This window comes from Monodon monoceros, unplaced genomic scaffold (assembly GCF_005190385.1).
Source record: "Monodon monoceros isolate NGI ecotype Baffin Bay Population unplaced genomic scaffold, NGI_Narwhal_1 Super_Scaffold_22, whole genome shotgun sequence".
NCBI lineage: Eukaryota > Metazoa > Chordata > Mammalia > Artiodactyla > Monodontidae > Monodon > Monodon monoceros.
This window is the reverse complement of record NW_021703779.1, coordinates 13,991,424-14,017,880: the sequence shown is the minus strand read 5'-3', so window position 1 is coordinate 14,017,880 and position 26,457 is coordinate 13,991,424. Positions and strand designations below refer to the sequence as shown.

Sequence of the window (26,457 nt, the reverse complement as noted above, 5' to 3'; positions counted from 1 at the left end):
ACCTAAGAAGCAGCCACAGCAGGCAGCCTTTATACTTTTTAGACAAAGAAACAATAAATATGTGAGGAATTAACAGGACAAAGAAACTTAGGCTTTGGGTGCTTAATTAGTGAAGAATCTAAACAAAGTTTGGGCTTGGGTAGTAAATTAAGAAGTCACAAGATGTGTTTCTATAGGCTTCTCTGCCCAAATTCCCTGTCTCTGGTGATAAGGGTATCCTTCCACTTCAGAGGCAGGAAGTACACCTTTCACAAGAGAGATTTACTTCCTGCTTTCAGGAGACTAGGTGGGGTATGTGTCAAAGCGTCCCTCTTGCATCAGCTCAATTTTTTTTTTTAAATGAATTCATTTACTTATTTTTGGGTGCGTTGGGTCTTCGTTGCGGTGCGCAGGCTTCTCATTGCGGTGGCTTCTCTTGTTGGTGAGCACGGGCTCTAGGTGCGCGGGCTTCAGTAGCTGTGGCACGTGGGCTCAGTAGCTGTGGCACGTGGGCTCAGTAGCTGTGGCTCGCGGGCTCTAGAGCGCAGGCTCAGTAGTTGTGGCGCACGGGCTCAGTTGCTCCGCGGCATGTGGGATCTTCCCGGACCAGGGCTTGAACCCATGTCCCCTGCACTGGCAGGCGGGTTCTTAACCACTGTTCCATCAGGGAAGTCCCCATCAGCTCAATCTTAAGCAACTTTAATTCAAAATAATCAATATGCCATTTAGGCATATTTTAGGGTGGCCTGCCCTGGGCCCCACCCATGGAAATGGAACCACTGTACCTCTGTGAAGGGTCTAGATAGCGGGCAGATTTGGAGAAAGCCGATCATCTTCCCATTCAAAAACTTTTGCTTAACTTTGCTCACTCTCTAACACCTTGCACAAATAAAATGCTGGATCTCTTATTAATGTGATGTGTTTTGCAATGTGAAATTCTGCTACCAAGTTGGATCATGGAAATAACTGGCTATGATGGTAACAAGTTAAATAATCATCTTACCGTTTAATGAGTTTTCTTATGTAAAGATAAGAAGACCTTTAAAGCTGTTCTCACATTTATCTGCTTCAATTGCATTATGATTATTCTCATTTCAGATCACCCCTATTTTGTCGGTGTCCAATTCCATCCTGAGTTTTCTTCGAGGCCAATGAAGCCTTCCCCTCCATACCTGGGGCTATTACTTGCGGCAACTGGGACTCTGAATGCCTACCTCCTTCAGGGATGCAAGCTGTCTTCCAGGTAACCAGCTTACAGTTCTTAGCAGTGACTTGAGATGCAGTTATCAACATCTTAGGTTTCTCATAAAATTTAATATCATTGTAGGATTTTTTTAAAAAGTGGAGAATCATTTTTTTCCCCTCTTAACAAGCATACTTTTTTCTCTTAGTGAAAATGATTTAATCACATCTACAGTGGTAATGTGTCAGCTTTCAAAATCAGCCTGATGCTGAGTATTGTTTTAGAGATTTTTGTCATTTTGATAGGTTAAAAAAGGGATTTTCTTTTGTTGACTTTTTGATTAATAAATATATATGAATATTTTATATGTTTATTGGCCTTTTGTTTTATGAATAGCCTGTTCATATCCTTTGCCCTATTTTTCCTTTTGCTATTATCCTTTTTCTTTTTAAAAAATAATTAATTAATTTTTGGCTGCGTTGGGTCTTCGTTGCTGTGCTTGGGCTTTCTCTAGTTGTGGCGAGCAGGTGCTGCTCTTCGTTGCGGTGTGTGGGTTTCTCATTGCGGTGGCTTCTCTTGCGGAGCACGGGCTCTGGGCGCGCGGGCTTCAGTAGTTGTGGCTCGCGGGCTCTAGGGCGCAGGCTCAGTAGTTGTGGCACACAGGCTTAGTTACTCTGCGGCATGTGGGATCTTCCCGGACCAGGGCTCGAACCTGTGCCCCCTGCATTTGCAGGAGGATTTTTAACCACTGTGCCACCAGGGAAATCCCCTCCTTTTTTCTTAATGATTGGTAAGCTCTTTATATATAAAGGACATTAATCCTTTGTTAGGTTACACATACTTTTTCAAAGTGATTTTGTTTTTTTTCTAAGTTGTTAATAGCTTTCATTACTTTTTGTTAGTTTTATCTTAGTTTTTATTTTCCCTAAAGTTTTAAATAAAGACTTTATGTAGTCCTTATTCATGTATTTTTTATTTATATGTGGTCAAATCTTTTACTTTTGTGGATTATGTCTTTAGTATCCTGCCTAAAGTCTTTCCCTATCAAAAGATTATTATATAAATAATTACCCATTTGTTTTCCACTAGCACTTTTATGGTTTCTCTTTTAAAAAATTTTTTGAATTGAAGTATAGTTTATTTACAATGTGCTAATTTCTGCTGTACAGCTAAGTGACTCAGTTATACATGTATATACATTCTTTTTTAAATTTTCTTTTCCATTATGGTTTATTCCAGGAGATGGGATATAGTTCCCTGTGCTATACAGTAGGACCTCGTTGTTTATCCATTCTAAATGTAATAGTTTGCATCTAACAACCCCAAACTCCTAATCCACCCTTCTCCATCCCCCCACCCCCCACCCGTGGCAACCACAAGTCTGTTCTCTATGTCTGTGAGTCTGTTTCTGTTTTGTGGATAGGTTCATTTGTACTATATTTTAGATTCCACATATAAGTGATATCATGTGGTATTTGTCTCTCTCTTTCTGACTTACTTCACTTAGTATGATAATCTCTAGTTGCCTCCTTGTTGCTGCAAATGGCATTATTTTGTTCTTTTTTATGGCTGAGTAATATTCCATTGTATTTATGTACCACATCTTCTTTATCCATTCATCTGTCAGTGCACATTTACGTTGTTTCCATGTCTTGGCTATTGTGAATAACACTGCTATGAACATAGAGGTGTGGGTATCTTTTTGAATTATAGTTTTGTCCAAGTATACACCCAGGACTGGGATTGCTGGATCATATAGTAACTCTATTTTTAGTTTTCTGAGGAACCTCCATACTGTTTTTCCTAGTGGCTGCACCAATTTACATTCCCACCAACAGTGTAGGAGAGTTCCCTTTTCTCCACACACTCTCCAGCATTTGTTATTTGTAGACTTTTTAATGATGGCCATTCTGACCGGTGTGAGGTGATAGCTCATGGTAGTTTCAGTTTGCATTTCTCTAATGATTAGTGATGTTGAGCATCTTTTCATGTGTTTGTTGGCAATCTGTATGTGTTCTTTGGAGAAATGTCTATTTAGGTCTTCTGCCCATTTTTCAATTGGGTTGTTTGTTTTTTTTTTTTTGGTTGACTTATATGAGTTGTTAGTATACTGTGGGGATTAAGCCCTTGTCCGTGGCATGATTTGCAAATATTTTCTACCATTCTGTAGGCTGTCTTTTTGGTTTTTTTTATGGTTTTCTTTGCTGTGTAAAAGCTTGTAAGTTTGATTAGGTCCCATTTGTTTATTTTTGTTTTTATTTCTATTGCCTTGGGAGACTGATATGGTTTCAATTTTATATTTTCAATTTGTAATCTATATGGACTTTAGTTTTGGTGTATTGTGTGAGGCAGGGAATCTGCATCCCCCTTACACTGCCCCCCTGCCCCACCCTGCCAATGAAGTAATTTAGATTTGTTTCAGGGATTTCTGTTTTGTTCCATTGGTGATTTCATCTCTTTTTTCTGAATCCTTACCACCCTTTTCATTATCATAGGATTATTGTAAATCAAGCCCTTATCTACCCTACTCTCATTTTTATTCAACATTTTAAAAAATGTGTTTTGTTCTCTTCTGGAGGACCTGTATAATGATTTTTAGAGCCAAGTTTGAATAAAAAAATCCCTTAGGGATTTTCGTTAAAATTTCTTTATATTTAGGGGCTTCCCTGGTGGCGCAGTGGTTGAGAGTCCGCCTGCCGATGCAGGGGACGCGGGTTCGTGCCCCGGTCCGGGAGGATCCCATATGCCGTGGAGTGGCTGTGCCCGTGAGCCATGGCCGCTGGGCCTGCGCGTCTGGAGCCCGTGCTCCGCAACGGGAGAGGCCACAACAGTGAGAGGCCTGCGTACCGCAAAAAAAAAAAAAATATATATATATATATATATTTCTTTATATTTAAATACTCATTTGGGGAGAATTTACATCTTTACTTCCTCTCATCTAAGAATATTGTATGTAATAACTTTCAAAGTGAAAGGAACTAGCCAGAATCATGTTCTTAGGTAGGGGTTATTACCACAATAACTGGATACATCTTGTTTAGAAGATTACCATTGTGGACCCTCATCCTAGCAAATGAGCCTGGCGATATTGCATTTGAGGACTGCCAGGATCGCTGTGTGGTGTGTCTACATGTGCTTTGTTACACAAGCCTGCTTGTTTGCGATATTACCTGCTAGGAGAGACTCACAGCTCTCTAGCATTTCCTTTAACTGTGTGTTCAGATGGGAATAGCTTTACATATTTTGCATGTTGGGTCTCTTAATGAATTAATGATCACTCCCTGCACTCTTGAACGAGTGCAGTGGTTTTCACACCGTGCCTGTGGAGCTGGAATCCAGGCTGCCATGAGGAGTAGACTGGGATTGGGGCGGGGAGGGGGGGATGTTTCCAGGCTCTTCCCTGCTTCAGCTTCCCTACTTCAGTGGAGCTTCAGCTCCACTTTTCCTGGCTCACGTGGCCTGGTTCTGCATGAGATTGCAAATGAAGATGAGCTTCCTGTGCTGTGAGGCTGCATGGCTTACACAGCAGATTGGACATTCCAGTGTGGTCCCATGTTGGATATATGCTCTGTCCCTTCCCAAACACTTTATTGTCTCCATTATTTCAGGTGCTCACACGTGAAAGGAGGATGACGGTGGAACAAGTGAGATGGCTGGGAGAAATAACGCACACAAAATCGTTCATGCATAACTATCTGGTTGTTTGCAAGCATCAACTAATATAGAAATGGCGTCTGGTTTGTGTGGTCCGCCCACCTGTGTGCTGGCTGGCCCGCCAGTTCTTGCCTGGGGCCTGGTGGTCTCTGGGTAAAGCTCACCAGTAGTTTCTGAGAAAAGTGACTGCTTGCCAGCAACTGCTGAGCGAGGCACAGTGTCTCAGAAAGAAAGGAAAGATCTCTTAACAAGACTCTGATGCTGGGATTGGGATCACAGCTGACTAGCCGGCTTCCATGGTGGTCAGAGAATTCCTGTCTATCAGCCACCAACTGGTGTGGTCCTTAAGAGCAGCCAGCATCTTATTTATCTTGGTCTCCCTGGCTCCCTAGCATGCAGTGGTTGCTTACTACCCATTACAGTACTAAATGTAGGTAGCAGGGGAGGATATAGTCTAGTATAATCTTGACACCTTGCAAGGGGTTTTCCAACTAAGAATGGTGCCCATAATTAATCCAGTGGCAGACCCTAGGATTCCAGAGGAACCTTGCACTTCAGCTCCTCTCTGCCTGGTTCCATGGTGTTAGTGAGCACTGAAAAGCAAATAACTGCTTTGATGGCCAGGCTCTAATGTGAGCTGAGTTGGGACTGTATTTCTGTCAAACAAGATTACTGTCTGTAATCAATCCTAAACAAATGTGTCAAGAAATATGAACACTAGACTAATGACTTCCTTTCCCAGAAATTGGCTGATATTATTTAAATGTATGGCACGTGTGCCGCTGATGTCTTTAAAACCCACAATGAAAAAAAAAAAAAAAAATCCTTGGCTTTGAGCAAATACACCTGGGCTCTAACCTTTGCTTTCCGCTTCGTGGAGAACATTTATCTTTTATTGCCTGGGAAGTTGCAGTAAGAATATTATTTTGGGATCTAGAGCTGGTGAGCTGAACTCTCAGCTACTCTGGTATCTATAGAATGGCAGCAGTTTCGAAGACCAGGTCCACCACCTGTGGTGGTCTGTTCAAGAGGCATAATAGCTTTTTCTTTTTTTTTTTTTTTTTGGCGGTACGCGGGCCTCTCACTGCTGTGGCCTCTCCCGTTGCGGAGCACAGGCTCCGGACGCGCAGGCTCAGCGGCCATGGCTCACGGGCCCAGCCACTCCACGGCATGTGGGATCTTCCCGGACCGGGGCACGAACCCGCGTCCCCTGCATCGGCAGGCGGATTCTCAACCACTGCGCCACCAGGGAAGCCCCCAGGCATAGTAGTTTTAGGATAGTATTTTAAATTTTTTTTTAGGTTTTTATAAGCTACTCAGAAGTACTTGCAAAATCAAACTAAGTCTTGTTTTGGGGGTCCCCCAAGACCACCCACACATTCGATGATTGACTAGAAGGAATCAGAATATAGTTGTACTCATGGCTAAAATTCATTTCAGTGACAGAGTAAGCATATACAGCTGGCTCAGTAAGGGAAAGAGGCATAAGTAGAGTCTGGAGAAATCTATCTGCAGGTTTCCTATGTTCTCTCCCTCCTGTGAGAGGTCACACAGAGCTCACCCTCCCTCCAGCAGTAAAAATGCAGTGTGTAATGTTTATGCCCAGAGAAGCCCATTTGACACTTAAGAGTTTAGAGTTTCTATAGGAGACTGGTCACATGGGCATTCTCTGTCTAGCAACCACCCAAATTCCAGGCTCCCAGAAGGATAGCAAGCGCTCACCACAAATCACCTTGCTTGTACAAACAGCCTAGGCCCAGTGAAATGACCTTATCAGTTAGTAATGGAGAAAACGTTCTGAAAGCTAAGTTCCCCAGCAAGCAGGCCCTTCTAAAGATAGCAGCCTCAGGCCTGCTGTGTTAACTCTTTTGCACAAGTCTAATAAACCATTTTTAGAATAAAGAAATCCAATGGGAAATTATGGTCCATTAAATAAATCATTGTAATTCCTTGCTGAGGTCTCTCCCCTGGTGTCTAAATATAATTTGTCCCATGTTTAAACGGTATCCACAAATTTGCGTGGCTTTGCGGTGTATGATGTAATAGAATGAGACTGCTTCATGTAATTGTAATAAAAAATTGTAGATTTATACTAAATAGGATATCCAAAGGTTCTTATAATTGCAGGTTTTTCAGTATCTAGAAACAAAGCACAGGATCTCTGTCCAGAATTCCATTTTTTTTTTAAATAGCAGTATAGTTGATTTACAGTGTTGGGTTAGTTTCTGGTGTACAGTAAGGTGATTCAGTTTTATATATATATTCTTTTCCATTATATTCGTTCCATTACGGTACGCGGGCCTCTCACTGTTGTGGCCTCTCCCATTGCGGAGCACAGGCTCCGGACGCGCAGGCTCAGCGGCCATGGCTCACGGGCCCAGCCGCTCCGCGGCATGTGGGATCTTCCCGGACTGAGGCACGAACCCGTGTCCCCTGCATCGGCAGGCGGACTCTCAACCACTGCGCCACCAGGGAAGCCCTCCAGTCCATATTTAAATTTCTCCATTTATCCCCAAATGTATCTTTAGCTTTTTTTTGAAATCAAAAAAATGTAATCAGTGCTCAATTTGAGGTTCATTTGGTTATGTTTCCTTAGTTTCTTTTAATCTGGGTAAATCACCCTCTCGTTTTCAGTTCTGCATAACATTGACTTTAATAAAGAGGCCAGGCCAATTGTCTTGTAGCAATGACCAGAATTTGGATTCATCTGATTGTTTTCTCATGATTAGAATCAGGTTAGACATTTTGGGAAGAATATTTCATTGGGGCTGTTTTAGACTTTATACAGACACGTCAGGAGACATGTAAGGCACATAACCTTCCCTCTGTTGTCACACGGTGGATGGTGCTGAGTTTATCACCTGGTTAAGGTAGTGACTGTGTGGACGTCTCTTTTGTAGAGAAACATTTTTTTCCATTTTAGTTTCTAAAATACCATCCCCCACTGAAATGAACTAGGGTTCCTGGAAGAAATGCTTGGTTTCAGGTCTGGGTCAGGGAAAGTACAAGATGAGCCCAGAATGTATTGCTAGACTTAAAGGAAGGGAGAGTTCAAAAACCAAGGGGGAGATTTTGTATAAGATCAAAGAAGCCACTTGAAAGGGGCTCACTTTGGACAGTTTGAACATCAAAAACAATAATGACAAAATTGGATTATAACACATTACATTTTTTTAAAATTCCATAATAATACTCAAAAAAAACCAGAAGGCCAATTAAAAGAAATGTAGATGCAACCCCCAATGTAATAACTGAGTCAAATAAGGATCATCAGTGGATGCCAAAACCATTGGATGAAAGGTTTCGGAAAACAGGATATTCATTTGTTCTCAAAGCATCACCACAGAGTCTTTATTAATTACAAAAGCCTGTCTTTTGAACAGAACACCTCGTACACACTTTTCCAAGTTGCATGATGCTCTTGCTCTTTGGTGGCTGCGTGCTTCAGCATCCACTCAATGCGCCACATGTGCTGGAGCTCACGCCATCCCAACCATGGTGCTGGGTGCAGGAGAATCAACTGCAAGTCCAATAAGAACACACACCCTGTCCTGGGGGACTCATCGGGTAGTATAATGGTTCTCTACATTTTGAGGCTGACAAATCACCTTCCAAGAAAGTGATGAAAGCTGTGGACCCACTTCCTGGAAGACTGCACACACATAGCAATTGGAACGGTATTCATATCCCAGAAGCCTCCCATCCATCGAATCCATCGATATTCTTCTAGGGGTCCTCAGATACAGACCCCCAGCTAAGATAGTCTTTATAAAAAGGGGATGGTAATAGTACTCACTTCACATGGTAGTGATGAAGGGTACGTTTTATTCTAAATGGAAAGCACTTAGCACAGTGCCTGGTCTATGGTAGGAAATTAAATGGGAATTATTATTGTGCTATTATTAATTTCACCTTAGTTCCCGTCTCCTTCATCTCTTGCCTACTCAAAGCCTCCTAGCTGGTCTCCAGGCCTCCAGCTTTCCTCTTCTCAGTCCATCTTCTGCTGGCAGAATGCTCTTCCTGCATTATTTTGGAGCTTGAATCTCTAAATGGCTTCTCTTGACTCACACAACATAAAATGCCCACAAATCCCTACGGAACAGCCTGAACTCCCCCAGAGGGTTTAGTGCTTTGGCTTCAGCTCTCACGTCTCCCTTGGCTCCTGTTATACATTCCTGAAGTGCTTAGCGAGAAGGGAATGCCAATCTGTAGCCTGTTAGGATGCTGGTTCCCCAAATTGTTACTGATGGTGGGCATCAGAGGTGGGTGTGGCCTCTCCGCTGATTATATATAGAGTGTGCATTTCTCCCTCTAAGGCATCCTTATCCCACTTTGGGTGTCTCTTTCTATTTGACTAGGAGAGTAAGATACTCCTTTTCTCCTGTGTGAATCTAATGTGCATTTTCCAGCACTGTTCTAAACTTGGAATCACCTTCCTTTTTATTTTAACTCTTGGGCTACGTGGTTGATGTTGCCAGGGGCCATTCTTGCAGTATAAGGTGCAAATATTTTATTTTTGTGGGGACAGTGTGGGCAAGTAGAGCGGGTGCTCTGGGTTTATTTTCTGGATCTGCCACTTACTGGGTAATCTTTTTCCAAGTCCCCCGTCCTAAACCTCAGGATCTTCATCCTTTAGGGTTGCTGTGAGGAACAGTTGAGATGGTGCTTTGTAAACTTTCAACTGATATAAAAATACTACTTTTCCTCCTTCGTTACATTTCAAGCAAAAGTGAACTGGAAAAAAATATTCTTTTTTGCTCTCTTTTTTGCCAGTTCTTTTAAACATCTTTAAAACAGCCCCCCTCCCTTATTGTTGGACTCCAAAACCACACCTGGAGACTTTTTCTTGTAAAGTACTGCTGATAAACCCCATTTGAGTATGCCTTCCGTCAGGGATTAAACGTTGCTTAAAAGCTGCTCTTTATTGATCGTGATTCACTGCCGATAGATGATGTGGTGCCAGCCAGGGACGGAGTCAATAGAGATATAGACTCCTGTGCTTTCAACGCCCTGCTAGGGTTGTGTTCTACCGTTTACTATTCAACGCAAAACTCATTCACAGCATACTAAGTTTTTATTCCATTGCTCTTATATTTTATGGCTTCCGGGGGCTCTTTGAGAAGGAAGGAAGCATAGCAATAACAATGCTTTGGGGGAAACTGTGTGCATGGAAACCTGTTTTAAAACATGCTTTCTCCATATGAGATGGATTTTGATATAGAGTGTTATAGGAATGTATGCATGCTGGGAATCTTAAGTATGCTATTAAATTTTTTTTAAATTCCGACCACCTCTTTTTGTTAATGGAGAAGAAATGGTTTAATGGCTTCATCAGGGTAGCAAAGAAGGTGGACTATATGAGACATTACTCTACCCCTTGCCCTGGTGCCTTGGAATATATGTTTTCTTATATTGGGAATTTATTAGGAACCAGGAGTCTTGGACAAACAAACTTGACTATGACAAGCCTTTTGTTTGTCAAAGAACCACATGTAGACCATGGCGGTCAAGTCTTGTAAGTCCAGCCAGTGTTTAAGGATAGCGATTCCCTTGCGTTGCTGCTGGTGATTTTGATTTTGTCTTGTAAGAAATAGTACAGTAAAAAACTTTTTTTAAAAGAGTGCTTCCGTTATTTGGGGGGTACATGCATGTATGAGAGAGAGTTGCTGTGATTTTGACTGTACATAGCCAGACCTTAAAAAAAACCTTTCTTAGGGAGTGATAAGGAGAACCACTGCATGGTGATTATGGTTTTTTGTTTTTTTTTAAATCATCATTCATTTGTTTTTAAATCAATGCTATCCAATAGAACTTTTTGCAGTGATGGAAATGTTCTATAATCTGCACTGTCCAATATGGCAGCTGCCAACCACACATGGCTGTTGAGCAGTTGAAGTGTGGCTCAGTGTGTACACGCGAGGAATGGAATTTTAAATTTTATTTGGTTTTAGTTGATTTAAATTTAGATAGCTACAAAAAAAAAAAAAAATTTAGATAGCTACTGTGGCTCGTGGCTACCACATCGGACAGTGCAGGTTTAAAATTTTCTGCTCCTCAAAGGTAACAAGGCACACACGAATAGTTCTGTATTCTGCGGCATTTCAAAAAATTTAACACGTAAGACCCTAATATCTAATACTCTCCCCACTGAGAAGTGTGTGTGTGTGTGTGTGTGTGTGTGTGTGTGTGTGTATATACAGAGGTTATTTTAAAAGACAGGTTGTCTTAAGATAGAGCTGAGATGTCTCGAATTAAGTGAAAATATGCCCTGATAAGTATCTTATGACTTAAGTCCGTTCTGTGTGAAACGAAAATGAAGCCCTGAGTCTTACATGGCACAGAGCAGCACCCACATTTTATTGGATGTGCAGGAACCACTGCTGTCCTGCATGTGGAATTGTGTTTCTAGCACTTGTGTTTTGCTGGAGCATGAATGCCATAAAAGCAGCATGTTTATTTCGCAGCATTGCCTATTTTGAGAATTCCGTTCTTGAGTGTTGTGGTTTATGTGGTTGTTCCACCTCCGCCCCTGAACACATACGGAAGAAAGTTAGTGAACCGTCATTCGCCTTGGAGCTCCCCTTTGTTAGACTCAACCTGTACCATTTTGATGCCTTGGCAGAGTTTGGGGCTGACAGCCAGCAGACAGGAAATGAGAGCCATTAGGTTAGACCCACCCAAGTCCACTTGCTGAAGTGGGTAGGGAATTATTCTTGGTACAGGAAAGACTTCTGAAAATCATGCACTTGGCAGTTTTCGCCGCTTCTTTATATTTCCATGACTTTTTGAGAGATGCCATGTTGTAAACACGTAGCCCCCATAAACAGCAACAGCTCATATTTTCATATAATTTCAGAGCGCGTTTATGCATTCTCTTTCGGCCCTCATAACATTTTGATGAGGTGGTAGGTATTGTTACTACTTTTTTCTAGACTCTCAGGCATGTGGCTAATAACCAGTACAACCAGGAGTGTGGGGGCGAGGATGTGGGCCCACCCCACTCCTCCATGGGCTCGGAGGTGGGGAAGGAAGCTTGAGATACTTGAGAAAATGGAGTTCCCTTGGCCCTTTGGACCTTCTCACTTGTGGTGTCAGGGTACATGCCCTGTGGGGCCCACTGCAGCACATAGCTTCGACTTGAGCCTGTGGCCTGGGTTAGCACGATGGGGATCCTGGTCCCACCTTGAACGAGCTGTGTGCCTAGCGAGTCACTTGAACATCCTTGACCTTCATTTCTTGTCACATAGGGAGTTGAGTGCATGTTCCAAATCCCCTTTAGTTGCAGAGAACCAGGAGGGACTCAACGTTTGCGTAGTAAGAGTGCATGGATAAGGATATATCAATTTTGGGGGGTTGTTTTTTAAAAATATATTTTCTTTGGTTATTCCTGTGTTTTCTTTATTGGAAACCCTTTTGTAACAGTAGAAGTGGTTTTCCTGAATTAAAATCTAACTAGGAGGTATCTTCTACTTGATTGGTTTTAAGGATATGTTGATTTCTTTGTTCACCTAAGTAATCTTGTCTTTTCTGCCAATTCTTGATCTTTTTCTGTGTCTTCTCCATACTCTAGCCCCACCCTCCCCCTTTCCAGTATTTTTTCCAAAAGTCAGGGAGGAGAGTGAGGTTGTCTGTTATGATTTTGTTTATGTATTTATTGATATTTACTCCATATGTTTAGGGTAAATCTTTGTTTTCTAGCCTGTCAGCATAGGGTTTTTCCAATTGTTCCCTCTCCTCTCTTTAAAATAAGTGGATTTTCACCTCTTATGGAATTCAGACTTCTATTGCTATAAGTCAGCAAAAACTTGGCCAAGGCTAGGATTGGGTCAGTCATAAAACACTTACTTCCTGACAATGTCATCTTCGTAGATCAGTAGAACTCTTGAGGGGTTGATCAACCTGCTGACTTATTGGAACCAAGCAAGAGGAACCCCAAACTGAGTCTGTGGCTCAAAGTGAAAGTACAATTACAGGCCCATCTCATGGAGAAGGTGTATTTCTTCGGGAACCCAAGATGGCGGCATCTATGTCAATAATCAGTCCTACTTTGAATACTACATGTAACTTGAGGTAGTTGGAGCATCACATAAAGTTTCTAATTTGAGAATAGCAAATTGTGCAAATTATTTCTCAAACCCTTGGACCTACGAGAATGTTTATTGGAATGGAAAACTTTCATGCTGTTGACCTATATTAGTGGTCTTCAGAAGGTTATAAATTTCAGTCTAAATTGAAATGCTTTTATAAATTTTCTGAATAAGGTACTTCCAATTTAAGACACAAGCAAATGATCAGTTCCTCTGACAAAAGAAGGAGACCGTTGGTTGTGGTTGGACTCACGTCTTCCTGGAGTGACTAGGAAGTAATAATAGAATATTCCTTAGTATCTTCTCTTAGTGGGGGTTAATTATGGAAAGCGTTTAGGATTGTAAATAGGATAATTGCCCAGAGTTTTTTTACACCTTGCTAAGTTAATTCGTCTTTTGCTCTAGTGATAGATACAGCGATGCCAGTGATGACAGCTTTTCAGAGCAAAGGATAGCTGAGTTGGAAATCAGCTGAAAGTGATACGTGACTTGGAATCACCAGGACTGCCTGAGAGGGTGAGATGGAACCTTTAAGTTCTTGTTTGTTTCACAGACAGGCTGTCTTCTTGGTGTAGAAGGGAGCATCACAGGACTTGTCTCGCAGGATCCTGCTCCCCTGGGACGCTCCTGTTTGCATAGTTAGCAGGACAGACTTGACAGCTGATGGTGCTTCTGGGAATCTGGAATGCACCTGAGAAAGCAGGCAGTTAGGAATGCGCCTGAGGCCGGGAATAAATATATCCGGGCGCCTCTGAATGGATGCGTGGAGGCTGATAGTGTAGCTGAGGGGTCAGCAAACTTGTTCTGTAAAGGGCCAGACAGTGACTGTTTTCGGCTTTGTGGGCCCTCCAGCGCGTTGGAGAGGGAGGGCAGGCTTGGACAGTATGTACATAAATGGGCAGGGCTGTGTCCCAGTAAAACTTGATTTCCAAACACAGTGTGCCGACCCCTGGTCTAGGTCACTCATGGAAAAGCAGAGTTCCTTGGATTTGTAGAAAATAAAATAGTGTCTTCTTTCTTTGTAGGGAGATGCCAGAGACTGGCTTGGCTTCCAAGGGCAGCTTATGTCCCTCACGGCTCCTGGAGGTTTTATTAGAGAAGGTAGCAGCCTGGGTGGCTTTATTCCATTCATGCTCAGGGGCAGCTGCTGCCTGGACAACCCTGCCCTTTAGCAGGGACAGCAGCTTTTGGAAAATTCGTACGGAGTCAATGTCTCCAGTGTGATTTCTCTTCTTATTTCACTTAGGGGCAGAACATTCCTGTTCACCAGGGAAGGCACATCCGGGTCTATTTAGATTTGCCTCAGACATGGAGACCTTCAGAAGCAAACCAAAATGGTGCAAAGATTAGTTGGAGGCACTTGCAAGACATATTATTCAGCTTTCGATGTGGCTAATACTTATTTTTTCTTTTTTTTTTTTAAGGCTCTGAAGTAACCGAAGCCAAGATGAAGGAAGTATCTAAGGAAATCACCACACTCATAGAATCACTCTTTTCTCCACCAAACATGGGATGTACAGCCTCGAGGGGAATCTAATAATATGCACTTCCATGAACCAGAATCAAAGGGGTAGTTTTCTTTTTCCTCCAGAGGTGACCTTTGGTTCTTGCAAATTTCTGTAGCCAATTAAACTTTTCCCAGCAACTTCAGTGGGCAGAAAGTGTGTTGGTGTCTTGTCTGGTGTATGGAGACGTCCAGGTGGTGAGGAAGGATCCAGGTGACTGAGCCTTCTCTGGGCTATATGGGAAGGCCGGCAGGGCACACGCAACAACTAATTTTGTGTCAAAAATGAGTCATTCTGTCACCTGGAATTCAGCCACAGATTTGCATGTGGCCCAAGTTTATTTCAGTTTGTCACTCTGTTTATTTGTAGTAAAAAGTAAAATGAAACAGGTCCAAGACTGGGGGTGGTAAGTAAGGCCCTGGCCTCAGGCACAGAATATAAGGGGGCATAAAAAACTCAGGAATCAAGATCGGTAACATATGTATATATATTTACTTGAGGTGAAATATCACATAACATAGATTAACCATTTCAGAGTGAACAATGCAGGAGCATTGGGTCCATTCGCAGTGCTGTGCAACCACCACCTTCATCTGGTTCCATCCCTCTTCCCAGCCGCCCCCGCAACCACTTATCTCCTTTCTATTTCTGTGGATTGGCCTATCCTGGATATTTCATATTAGTGGAATCATATAATACGTGGCCTCTCGTGTCTGGCTTCTTTCACTGAGCTTGATGTTTTCAAGGTTCATCCATGTTGTGGCCTATGTCAGTTCTTCCTTGTTGTGGCTGAATAGAATTTCCTGGTATGGATTAGACTACAATTTGTTTATTCATTCATCCGTTGATGGACATTTGAGTTGTTTCTACCTTTTGGCTTTTTTGGATAGCGCTGCTGTGAACATTCATGTGTAAATAAATTTTGTTTGATTGTTTGTTTTTGTTTTTGCCACACCGTGCCTCAGCTTGTGGGATCTTAGTTCCCTGACCAGGGATCCAACCCGGGCCCTTGGTAGTGAGAGCACAGAGTCCTTAACCGCTGGACTGCCAGGGAATTCCTGTAAATAACTGTTTGAGTATCTGTTTTTAACTCTTTTGGTAAATGGTTACACCTAGGAGTGGAGTTGCTCGGTCACGTGGTAATTCTGTTTGACTTTTGGGGGAAACATCAGTAATATTTTAATATAAGATTTTTAAAAAACCAAAATTCATTAAAAAAATTTACAAAGAGCAAAATAGCAAATTTTAAAATAAGGACAGGATCCAGCCCTGCCCCTCCCTCACCTGCCGTAGTCCCGGGCCAGTTGTACAACGTTCTCATCCAGTATGCTTCCTGATTTCCCTGTTGAATGTACTTGAGATGACTTAGTTGTTGCTTACATTTGAGCCTTCTGAAACTGATTTAAATATTTTAACTGCTCGGTTAATTTTTTTGTGGTTGTCTTTGGCCTTTAACTGTTCTCTCTTAATGCTGTAAAGCATTATTTTGTGAGCTGCTACGGAAAATTTATCTACCAAACACATGCAGAAATGAAATGAATAATTCTGGTAAACAAAAATATTAAAGAACGCCAGGGCTCCACTTGTGAAAATTACAGCTTGAAGATCACAGGAGGCTCCAAATGAAAAGCCCACAAGATAGGCTAAAAGCTGGTATAGGCCTCCTAGAGAGAGGTATATAAGCACAGAGGGGATGCTTGAACAGCACAAAGAGGTAATCTGGCTTAAATGGGAGTTTTCAATCGTAGTAATTATGACTTGTAAAGTTACTTATAACAGAGTGCTTACCTTCGGGCTAATGATTAAGAAGCAGCAAAGCAGCCTCTTTGTTGTTGCTACACGAGATTTCCTCTTTTGGAGACACCTGTTGAACTTGGAATTCAGCGAAGTGCGGAATGGTAATAGCATGGCTGCTTAGTGGTAGTGGCACATAGAAAGGTATTATAAATCAGTCATTCGACAAATGTATCTTGAGCCCCCAGGATGAGCGAACACATGGTGTCAGGTGCTGGGGGAAGTGAAGGGGAGCAGAATTTGCCCCCCAAATATGTCTCTTTGGCATAAGGATTATTTTAAAGAAACAGCAGATACAGGAAAAGCTCTGAAAACTGAATAGAAGTTGCCCTTTTTAAGAGACATTTACATTTATAAGGGAAACCTTTGTTTGTAAAGTTGAGTCCTTCTTTGTACCAGGGAGATACCGAGGGCTCTACATCTCTGGAACCTCTTCTCAGTGGAGAAGGCAGGGACTTAAATCTGTATAACAACCTCACCCTTGATTACTGTGTTTCGCCTGGTCACCTTCCATAACTGCCTCCCCCACAAAAACATCTTCTGTCTTTCGCTGGAGATGGTATTGAAGGTGGTGGCTTGGGCCATTTTGAAGAGTTACTCAGTTTTCCTGCGTCTCTCCCATGTATACAGCAGGTACACACGTTATTAAACTGAAACCAAGCAGGACCCTGCAGGGCCCTCCTGGGTACAAAAACCTTTCCATGTCCTCTGTTTCTTGTTTGTAGAAAAAGGCTTTAGTCTCCTAAGCTTTCCCTGAGTTCCAAAGAGCAGACTCAAGCAGTTACTAATTGGGAAAGTGAGCAGATGCAGAAACAAAGGAGAAGCAGTCAAGAAACAATAGTTCAGTGATAATACATAGCCCTAGCTCCTCCTCAAGGGATATATATGAGTCTGATGCATATCTTTGAGTTGTTCTGCAGGAACTACAACCCGCACCCTGGTGATGGATGGTGACTACGTGCTGAGCACAAGCAGTAGACCCCAGACTGGTTGGAACCAGGGTAGATGATGTTGACTCCCAAAACATTACCGTCACCTCCCCACGCACCAATAGAGAACTGTGCGCGAACCGGTCACACACCCTTTTGCCCCTTTTGCCTTTAAAAACCTTACCCCCAGGCCAGCCAGTAAAATGGATCTGAGATCAGCCTACATTTCCCATCTTCTCGGCTGGCGCCCTCTCAATCAATAACCTTTCTCTACTCAGAACTCCAACATTTCGGTTTGTTTGGCTTCAGGACACACAGGCACACAATCTTGGGTTCAACAACAAAACTTGTTTGTTTTTCTCCTGTTAATCTGTCTTTTATTACAGAAAGGTGTCAGCCAAGAACCTGGAAGGGTAGAGGGAAAATGATTTTTCTTCCCCTACAGAAGCAACCTACCTTCTTGCACCTGACCTTCTCTCGGGGGAAGGCAGGCTTTAAACAAATCTGTAGGAAAATAAGCATTTAATCATAATTGTGAGATGTTCAGGGAGCTATGAGTGTTAAAGAAGAAGGACAAAGAGACTATGAGAGAGTGTAAAGTGGGATCCTATGACAAACTGGGCCGCCAAGGAAGGCCTTCTGAGCAAAGCTGGTAAATGTTTCACACAGATTTGTGCCTGTGGTCACACAACGCAAAGATGGTGAGCAAAGAGCTCCGAGAACCAGTGGGCTGTGGTTTTCCAGACTGGCTGGCAATTGGGTGAGTGGTGACACTGTTTCACTGGTGTCATCACCTGCTTGGTATCAGCCCACACCTTTCCTTGGTTGAAATTTGGACTAAAGCTGAAGGGACTCAGCTTTTTTGTTTTCTCCATAAGCTCTCCAGCTCCATTCCCAATTGTCACTTTTGTTGCTGTACTTCTTACTTGGACTTTATATTTTGTTGAAGTAAAAAGTACGAGTTATATGCACATCTGTGCTCTGATAAGGTCAGTGCCAGACATTGACACTCATCACAGTTTTCCCCTAGAGTTGAAGTTCTGCACCCCGAAGATGCCGTACAAGATGAGGGGAGATACGCAGAAACAACACCAGAAATCCAGAGTTAGTGAAATGTTGCCTGTGGGTTCTTTTCTGTGCTAGTGTCTTTGGGGTTTGATTGAATTTCTTGAATGGAGCAAGAAAGAGCTCAAGATGTTGTAGCAGCAACAGGTCTGCATCGCTCTCTCCCTAGGCCGTCAAGCCCTTCTCAGAGTCTCCCTTCTAACTCTTTTGTTTCACTTGTGGATGAGGAGATGTGGGGTTCTTTCAAGTCTGCAAAATAGAATCACACTTGTATTCTCAAGGTCAATGGTAGGGAAGCAGGCTCTATACTCATCGTTAATCTGAGCAGCACAGTCAGTGCTAGCCAGAAAGTGAACTTTGGGGAAGTGACCAGCCTCTTAGTTCTTTCAGAGGTAGGCTTTTCTTGTGTGATACCATTATTTGATTTGTGTTTACATTTGAATATGGGTTTATTAATAAGCCAGATATAATGATGAACTGCCATTCTGCATGTCACTGCTTCTTCTATTATCAGTCATAATCAATACGTGAGCCATATTGAAAAACAGCTCATTCTATTGTGACTCACACTGCACTTGAACAAAACCATTGTATTGCCATCTTTCTTTGGGTTTTTTTTTTTACATCTTTATTGGAGTATAATTGCTTTACAATGGTGTGTTAGTTTCTGCTTTATAACGAAGTGAATCAGTTATACATATACATATGTTCCCATATCTCTTCCCTCTTGCGTCTCCCTCCCCCCCACCCTCCCTATCCCACCCCTCTAGGTGGTCACAAAGTACTGAGCTAATCGCCCTGTGCTATGCGGCTGCTTCCCACTAGCTATCTATTTTACATTTGGTAGTGTATATATGTCCATGCCTCTTTCTCACTTCGTCCCAGCTTACCCTTCCCCCTCCCCGTATCCTCAAGTCTATTCTCTAGATCTGCGTCTCTATTCCCGTCCTGGCCCTAGGTTCTTCATGACATTTTTTTTCTTAAATTCCATATATATGTGTTAGCATACGGTATTTGTTTTTCTCTTTCTGACTTACTTCACTCTGTATGACAGACTCTAGGTCTGTCCACCTCATTACAAATAGCTCAATTTTGATTCTTTTTATGGCTGAGTAATATTTCACTGTATATATGTGCCACATCTTCTTTATCCATTCATCCGATGATGGACACTTAGGTTGCTTCCATGTCCTGGCTACTGTAAATAGAGCTGCAATGAATATTTTGGTATATGACTCTTTTAGAATTATGGTTTTCTCAGGGTATATGCCCAGTAGTGGGATTGCTGGGTCATATGGTAGTTCTATTTGTAGTTTTTTAAGGAACCTCCATGCTGTTCTCCATAGTGGCTGTATCCATTTACATTCCCACCAACAGTGTAAGAGGGTTCCCTTTTCTCCACACCCTCTCCAGCATTTATTGTTTCTAGATTTTTTGATGATGGCCATTCTGACTGGTGTGAGATGATATCTCATTGTAGTTTTGATTTGCATTTCTCTAATGATTAATAATGTTGAGCATTCTTTCATGTGTTTGTTGGTAGTTTGTATATCTTCTTTGGAGAAATGTCTATTTAGGTCTTCTGCCCATTTTTGGATTGGGTTGTTTGTTTTTTTGTTATTGAGCTGCATGAGCTGCTTATAAATTTTGGAGATTAATCCTTTGTCAGTTGCTTCATTTGCAAATATTTTCTCCCATTCTGAGGGTTGTCTTTTGGTCTTGTTTATGGTTTCCTTTGCTGTGCAAAAGCTTTTAAGTATCATTAGGTCCCATTTGTTTATTTTTGTCTTTATTTCCATTTCTCTAGGAGGTGGGTCAAAAAGGATCTTGCTGTGATTTATGTCATAGAGTGTTCTGCCTATGTTTTCCTCTAAGAGTTTGATAGTGCCTGGCCTTACATTTAGGTCTTTAATCCATTCTGAGCTTATTTTTGTGTATGGTGTTAGGGAGTGATTAATCTCATACTTTGACATGTACCTGTCCAGTTTTCCCAGCACCACTGATTGAAGAGGCTGTCCTTTCTCCACTGTACATTCCTGCCTCCTTTATCAAAGATAAGGTGACCATATGTGCGTGGGTTTATCTCTGGGCTTTCTATCCTGTTCCATTGATCTATCTTTCTGTTTTTGTGCCAGTACCATACTGTCTTGATTACTGTAGCTTTGTAGTAGAGTCTGAAGTCAGGGAGCCTGATTCCTCCAGCTCCGTTTTTCATTCTCAAGATTGCTTTGGCTATTCGGGGTCTTTTGCGTTTCCATACAAATTGTGAAATTTTTTGTTCTAGTTCTGTGAAAAATGCCAGTGGTAGTTTGATAGGGATTGCATTGAATCTGTAGACTGCTTTGGATAGTAGAGTCATTTTCACCGTGTTGATTCTTCCAATCCAAGAACATGGTATATCTCTCCATCGATTTGTATCATCTTTAATTTCTTTCATCAGTGTCTTATAATTTTCTGCATACAGGTCTTTTGTCTCCTTAGGTAGGTTTATTCCTAGATATTTTATTCTTTTTGTTGCAATGGTAAATGGGAGTGTTTTCTTGATTTCACTTTCAGATTTTTCATCATTAGTGTATGAGAATGCCAGAGATTTCTGTGCATTAATTTTGTATCCTGCAACTTTACCAAACTCATTGATTAGCTCTAGTAGTTTTCTGGTAGCATCTTTAGGATTCTCTATGTATAGTATCATGTCATCTGCAAACAGTGACAGCTTTATTTCTTCTTTTCCGACGTGGATTCCTTTTATTTCCTTTTCTTCTCTGATTGCTGTGGCTAAAACTTCCAAAACTATGTTGAATAAGAGTGGTGAGAGTGGGCAACCTTGTCTTGTTCCCGATCTTAGTGGAAATGGTTTCAGTTTTTCACCATTGAGGACGATGTTGGCTGTGGTTTTGTCATATATGGCCTTTATTATGTTGAGGAAAGTTCCCTCTATGCCTACTTTCTGGAGGGTTTTTATCATAAATGAGTGTTGAATTTTGTCAAAAGCTTTCTCTGCCTCTATTTAGATGATCATATGGTGTTTCTCCTTCAATTTGTTAATATGGTGTATCACGTTGATTGATTTGCATATATTGAAGAATCCTTGCATTCCTGGAATAAACCCCACTTGATCATGGTGTATGATCCTTTTAATGTGCTGTTGGATTCTGTTTGCTAGTATTTTGTTGAGGATTTTAGCATCTATGTTCATCAGTGATATTGGCCTGTAGTTTTCTTTCTTTGTAACATCCTTGTCTGGTTTTGGTATCAGGGTGATGGTGGCCTCATAGAATGAGTTTGGGAGTGTTCCTCCCTCTGCTATATTTTGGAAGAGTTTGAGCAGGATAGGTGTTAGCTCTTCTCTAAATGTTTGATAGAATTCACCTGTGAAGCCATCTGGTTCTGGAATTTTGTTTGTTGGAAGATTTTTAATCACAGTTTCAATTTCAGTGCTTGTGATTGGTCTGTTCATGTTTTCTGTTTCTTCCTGGTTCGGTCTTGGCAGGTTGTGCATTTCTAAGAATTTGTCCATTTCTTCCAGGTTGTCCATTTTATTGGCATATAGTTGCTTGTAGTAATCTCTCATGATCCTTTGTATTTCTGCAGTGTCAGTTGTTACTTCTTCTTTTTCATTACTAAGTCTGTTGATTTGAGTCTTCTCCCTGTTTTTCTTGATGAGTCTGGCTAATGGTTTATCAATTTTGTTTATCTTCTAAAGAACCAACTTTTAGTTTTATTGATCTTTGCTATCGTTTCCTTCAGTTCTTTTTCATTTATTTCTGATCTGATCTTTATGATTTCTTTCCTTCTGCTAACTTTGGGGGTTTTTTTTGTTCGTCTTTCTCTGATTGCTTTAGGTGTAAGGTTAGGTTGTTTGTTTGAGATTCTTCTTGTTTCTTGAGGTAGGATTGTTTTGCTGTAAACTTCCCTCTTAGAACTGCGTTTGCTGCATACCATAGTTTTGGGTCCTCGTGTTTTTCTTGTCATTTGTTTCTAGGTATTTTTTGATTTCCTCTTTGATTTCTTCAGTGATCTCTTGGTTATTTAGTAGTGTATTGTTTAGCGTCCATGTGTTTGTATCTTTTACAGTGTTTTTCCTGTATTTGATATCTAGTCTCATAGTGTTGTGGTCGGAAAAGATACTTTATGCGATTTCAATTTTCTTAAATTTACTGAGGCTTGATTTGTGACCCAAGGTGTGATCTATCCTGGAGAATGTTCCATGAGCACTTGAGAAGAAAGTATATTCTGTTGTTTTTGGATGGAATGTCCTATAAATATCAATTAAGTCCATCTTGTTTAATGTATCATTTAAAGCTTGTGTTTCCTTATTTATTTTCATTTTGAATGATCTGTCCATTGGTGGAAGTGGGGTGTTGAAGTCCCCTACTATGATTGTGTTACTGTCGATTTCCCGTTTTATGGCTGTTAGTATTTGCCTTATGTATTGAGGTGCTCCTGTGTTGGGTGCATCAATATTTACAATTGTTATATCTTCTTCTTGGATTGATCCCTTGATCATTATGTAGTGTCCCTCTTTGTCTCTTGTAATAGTCTTTGTTTTAAAGTCTATTTTGTCTGATATGAGAATTACTACTCCAGCTTTCTTTTGATTTCCATTTGCATGGAATATCTTTTTCCATCTCCTCACTTTCAGTCTGTATGTGTCTGTAGGTCTGAAGTGCATCTCTTGTAGACAGCATGTATACGGGTCTTGTTTTTGTATCCATTCAGCCAGTCTGTGTCTTTTGGTTGGAGCATTTAATCCATTTACATTTAAGGTAATTATCGATATGTATGGTCCTATTACCATTTTCTTAATTGTTTTGGGTTTGTTAGTGTAGGTCTTTTCCTTCTCTTGCGTTTTCTGCCTAGAGAAATTCCTTTAGTATTTGTTGTAAAGCTGGTTTGGTGGTGCTGAATTCTCTTAGCTTTTGCTTGTCTGTAAAGGTTCTAATTTCCCACCAAATCTGAATGAGATCCTTGCTGGGTAGAGTAATCTTGATTGTAGGTTTTCCCCTTTCATCACTTTAAATATGTCCTGGCACTCCCTTCTGGCTTGCAGAGTTTCTGCTGAAAGATCAGCTGTTAACCTTATGGGGATTCCCTTGTATGTTTTTTTGTGGCTTTTCCCTTGCTGCTTTTAATATTTTTCTTCGTCTTTAATTTTTGATAGTTTGATTAATATGTGTTTTGGCGTGTTTTTCCTTGGATTTATCCTGTATGGGACTCTCTTGCTTCCTGGACTTGATTGACTATTTCCTTTCCCATGTTAGGGAAGTTTTCAACTCTAATCTCTTCAAATATTTTCTCAGACCCTTTCTTTTTCTGGGACTGCTATGATTCGAATGTTGGTGTGTTTAATGTTGTCCCAGAGGTCTCTGAGACTGTCCTCAATTCTTTTCATTCTTTTTCCTTTATTCTCCTCTACAGCAGTTATTTCCTCTATTTTGTCTTCCAGGTCACTTATCCATTCTTCTGCTATTGATTCCTTCTAAAGAATTTTTAATTTCATTTTTTGTGTTGTTCATCCTTGTTTGTTTGCTCTTTAGTTCTTCTAGGTCCTTGTTAAACGTTTCTTTTATTTTCTCCATTTTATTTCCAATATTTTGATCATCTTTACTATCATTACTCTGAATTCTTTTTCAGGTAGACTGCTTACTTTCTCTTCATTTGTTTCGTCTGGTGGGTTTTTTATCTTGCTCCTTCATCTGCTGCATACTTCTCTGTCTTCTCATTTGGTTTAAATTACTGTGTTTGGGGTCTCCTTTGTGCAGGTGGCAGGTTCGTAGTTCCCATTATTTTTGGTGTCTACCTCCAGTGGGTGAGGTTGGTTCAGTTGCTTGTGTAGGCTTCCTGGTGGAGGGGACTTGTTCCTGTGTTCTGGTGGGTAGGGCTGGATCTTGTCCTTCTGGTGGGCAGGGCCACGTCTGGTGGTGTGTTTTGAGGTGTCTGTGAACTTAGTATGACTTTAGGCAGCCTCTCTGCTAATGGGTGGGCTTGTTTCTATCTTGCTAGTTGATTGGCATGCGGCGTCCAGCACTGGAGCTTGCTGGCCGTTGGGTGGAGCTGGGTCTTAGCGTTGAGATGGAGGTCTCCAGCAGAGCTCTTGGCAATTGATATTACGTGGGGCCAGGCGGTCTCTGTTGGTTCAGTGTCCTGGACTCGGCTCTCCCACCTCAGAGGCTCAGGCCCAACACCCGGCCAGAGCACCAAGACCCTGCCAGCCACATGGCTCAGAAGAAAAGAAAGAAAAGCAGAACAAAAAACAAAGAAAATGAACAGACAGAACCCTCGGACACATAGCAAAAGCAAACCTAAACAGACAAAATCACACAAAGAAACATACACATACACACTCACAAAAAGAGAAAAAAGGAAAAAATAATTAAAAAATAAAAAAATTTTAAAAATTAAGAAAGCAAACAAACCAATAACCAAATCCACCAATGATAACAAGCACTAAAAACTAAACTAAGATAAACATAAAACCAGAAACAAGTGAGATGCGGAAAGAAAACCCCATGTCTACAGTTGCTCCCAAAGTCCACCACCTCAATTTTGGGAACATTCATTGTCTATTCAGGTATTCCACAGGTGCAGGGTTTATCAAGTTGATTGTGGGGATTTAATCTGCTGATTCTGAGGCTGCTGGGAGAGATTTCCCTTTCTCTTCTTTGTTCGAACAGCTCTTGGAATTCACGTTTGGTTTTGGCCCCGCCTCTGCATGTAGGCCGCCCTCAGGCTTCTGTTCCCGCCCAGACAGGAGGGGATTAAAGCCGCAGCTGATGAGGGCTCTCTTGCTCACTCAGGCCAGGGACAGGGAGGTGTACGGTGGTCATAATTGGAATCCGGGGTGAGCCTGCAGTGCCAGAGGCTGGCGTGAGATGCAACAGCCTGAGGCACGCCGCGTTTACTCCTGGTGAAGTTGTCCCTGGATCACGGGACCCTGGTGGGGGTGTGCTGCACAGGCTCCGAGGGTGTGTGGTAGTGTGACCTGTGCTTGCACACAGGATTATTGGTGGCAGCGGCGGCAGCATTCGCGGTTCATGCCCATCTCTGGGGTCTGAGCTGATAGCCATGGCTCGCACCTGTTTCTGGAACTCGCTTAGGCGGTGTTCTGCCTTCTGTGGGCACACGGAGCAGGAATCCCTGCTCCTTGTGCACCCTGAAACAATGGTTTCTTGCGTCTTCTATAGGCACAGACATTTTCCCTGACTCCCTCCCGGCTAGCTGTGGTGCACTAGCCCCCTTCAGGCTGTGTTCACGCAGCCAACCCCAGTCCTCTCCCTGCGCTCCCACCGAAGCCCGAGCCTCAGCTCCCAGCCCCGCCTGCCCTGGTGGGTGAGCAGACAAGCATCTCGGGCTGGTGAGTGCTGGTTGGCAGCGATCCTCCGTGCAGGAATCTTTCTGCTTTGCCCTCTGCACCCCTGTTGCGGCGCTCTCCTTCGTGGCTCCGAAGCTTCCCCGCCGCCACCCCCCATCCCCATCAGTGAAGGGGTTCTCTAGTGTGTGGAAACTTTTCCTTCTTCACAGCTCCCTCCCACTTGTGCAGGTCCCGTCCCTATTCTTTTGTCTCTGTTATTCTTTTTTCTTTTGCCGTACCCAGGTACGTGGGGAGTGTCTTGCCTTTTGGGAGGTCTGAGGTCTTCTGCCAGTGTTCAGTAGGTGTTCTGTAGGAGTTGTTCCACATGTAGATGTATTTGTGGGGAGGAAGGTCACCTCTATGTCTTGCTCCTCTTCCGTCCTGAAGGTCCGAGACTACTTGTTATAATGGTTGCTTCTGTAGAGAATCTAATGGTAAGCAGTCAATATTTAGTTAATTTAGATTATCTACATTTCTGGAGTAGCAATTTCTGAATTTATTTGCATAAGTATATATTATTTTAGTGTCCAACTTGAGACGTATGAAGACTCAGAAGTAATTTTCAACCCAGAATGTGACTTCTTTGTTGCCACCATTGATTCTTACCCAGAAGATTTCTGATAGGATGAGAGTTATTCATGACTTTTGAAACACCTTTGTTTTTCCGAGTGAGTATTACAACTTTATGGTTTTATATCATAAACTATATGTTTTTCTTCTGTTCCGCATTATCTTTATCTTTTTGTTCCAACATTCCTAGCATAATTCTTAACTTGAGTTGAAGGGAGATTTGTTTTAACATGTTTAAGAATGAAAAAGTAAAGAATATGATTACACATTCTTTATTGTTCAAAGGAGGCACTCTCTAAAGCAGGGTGGTTGTAGGGGGAGTGGCAAACTGGCCACAGGC

General features: G+C 41.9%; 1 protein-coding gene across 3 annotated transcripts in view; it reads left to right on the top strand.

Annotated features, from left to right (window-relative positions):
* Positions 1-14,557, top strand: part of CTPS2 (CTP synthase 2) — a 113,000-nt gene extending 98,443 nt beyond the window's left edge. For 2 of the 3 annotated variants that reach the window (XM_029240753.1, XM_029240756.1), the window contains 3 exons: positions 1,078-1,222; positions 13,309-13,419; positions 14,328-14,553. In XM_029240753.1, the coding sequence (XP_029096586.1) occupies positions 1,078-1,222; positions 13,309-13,378 (215 nt within the window). In that variant the 3' untranslated portion in view covers positions 13,379-13,419; positions 14,328-14,553. Of the gene's footprint in view, positions 1-1,077; positions 1,223-13,308; positions 13,420-14,327 lie in introns of all 3 variants that reach the window. The other variant, XM_029240754.1, reaches the window with a different exon arrangement.
* The last annotated feature ends 11,900 nt before the right edge of the window (positions 14,558-26,457 follow it).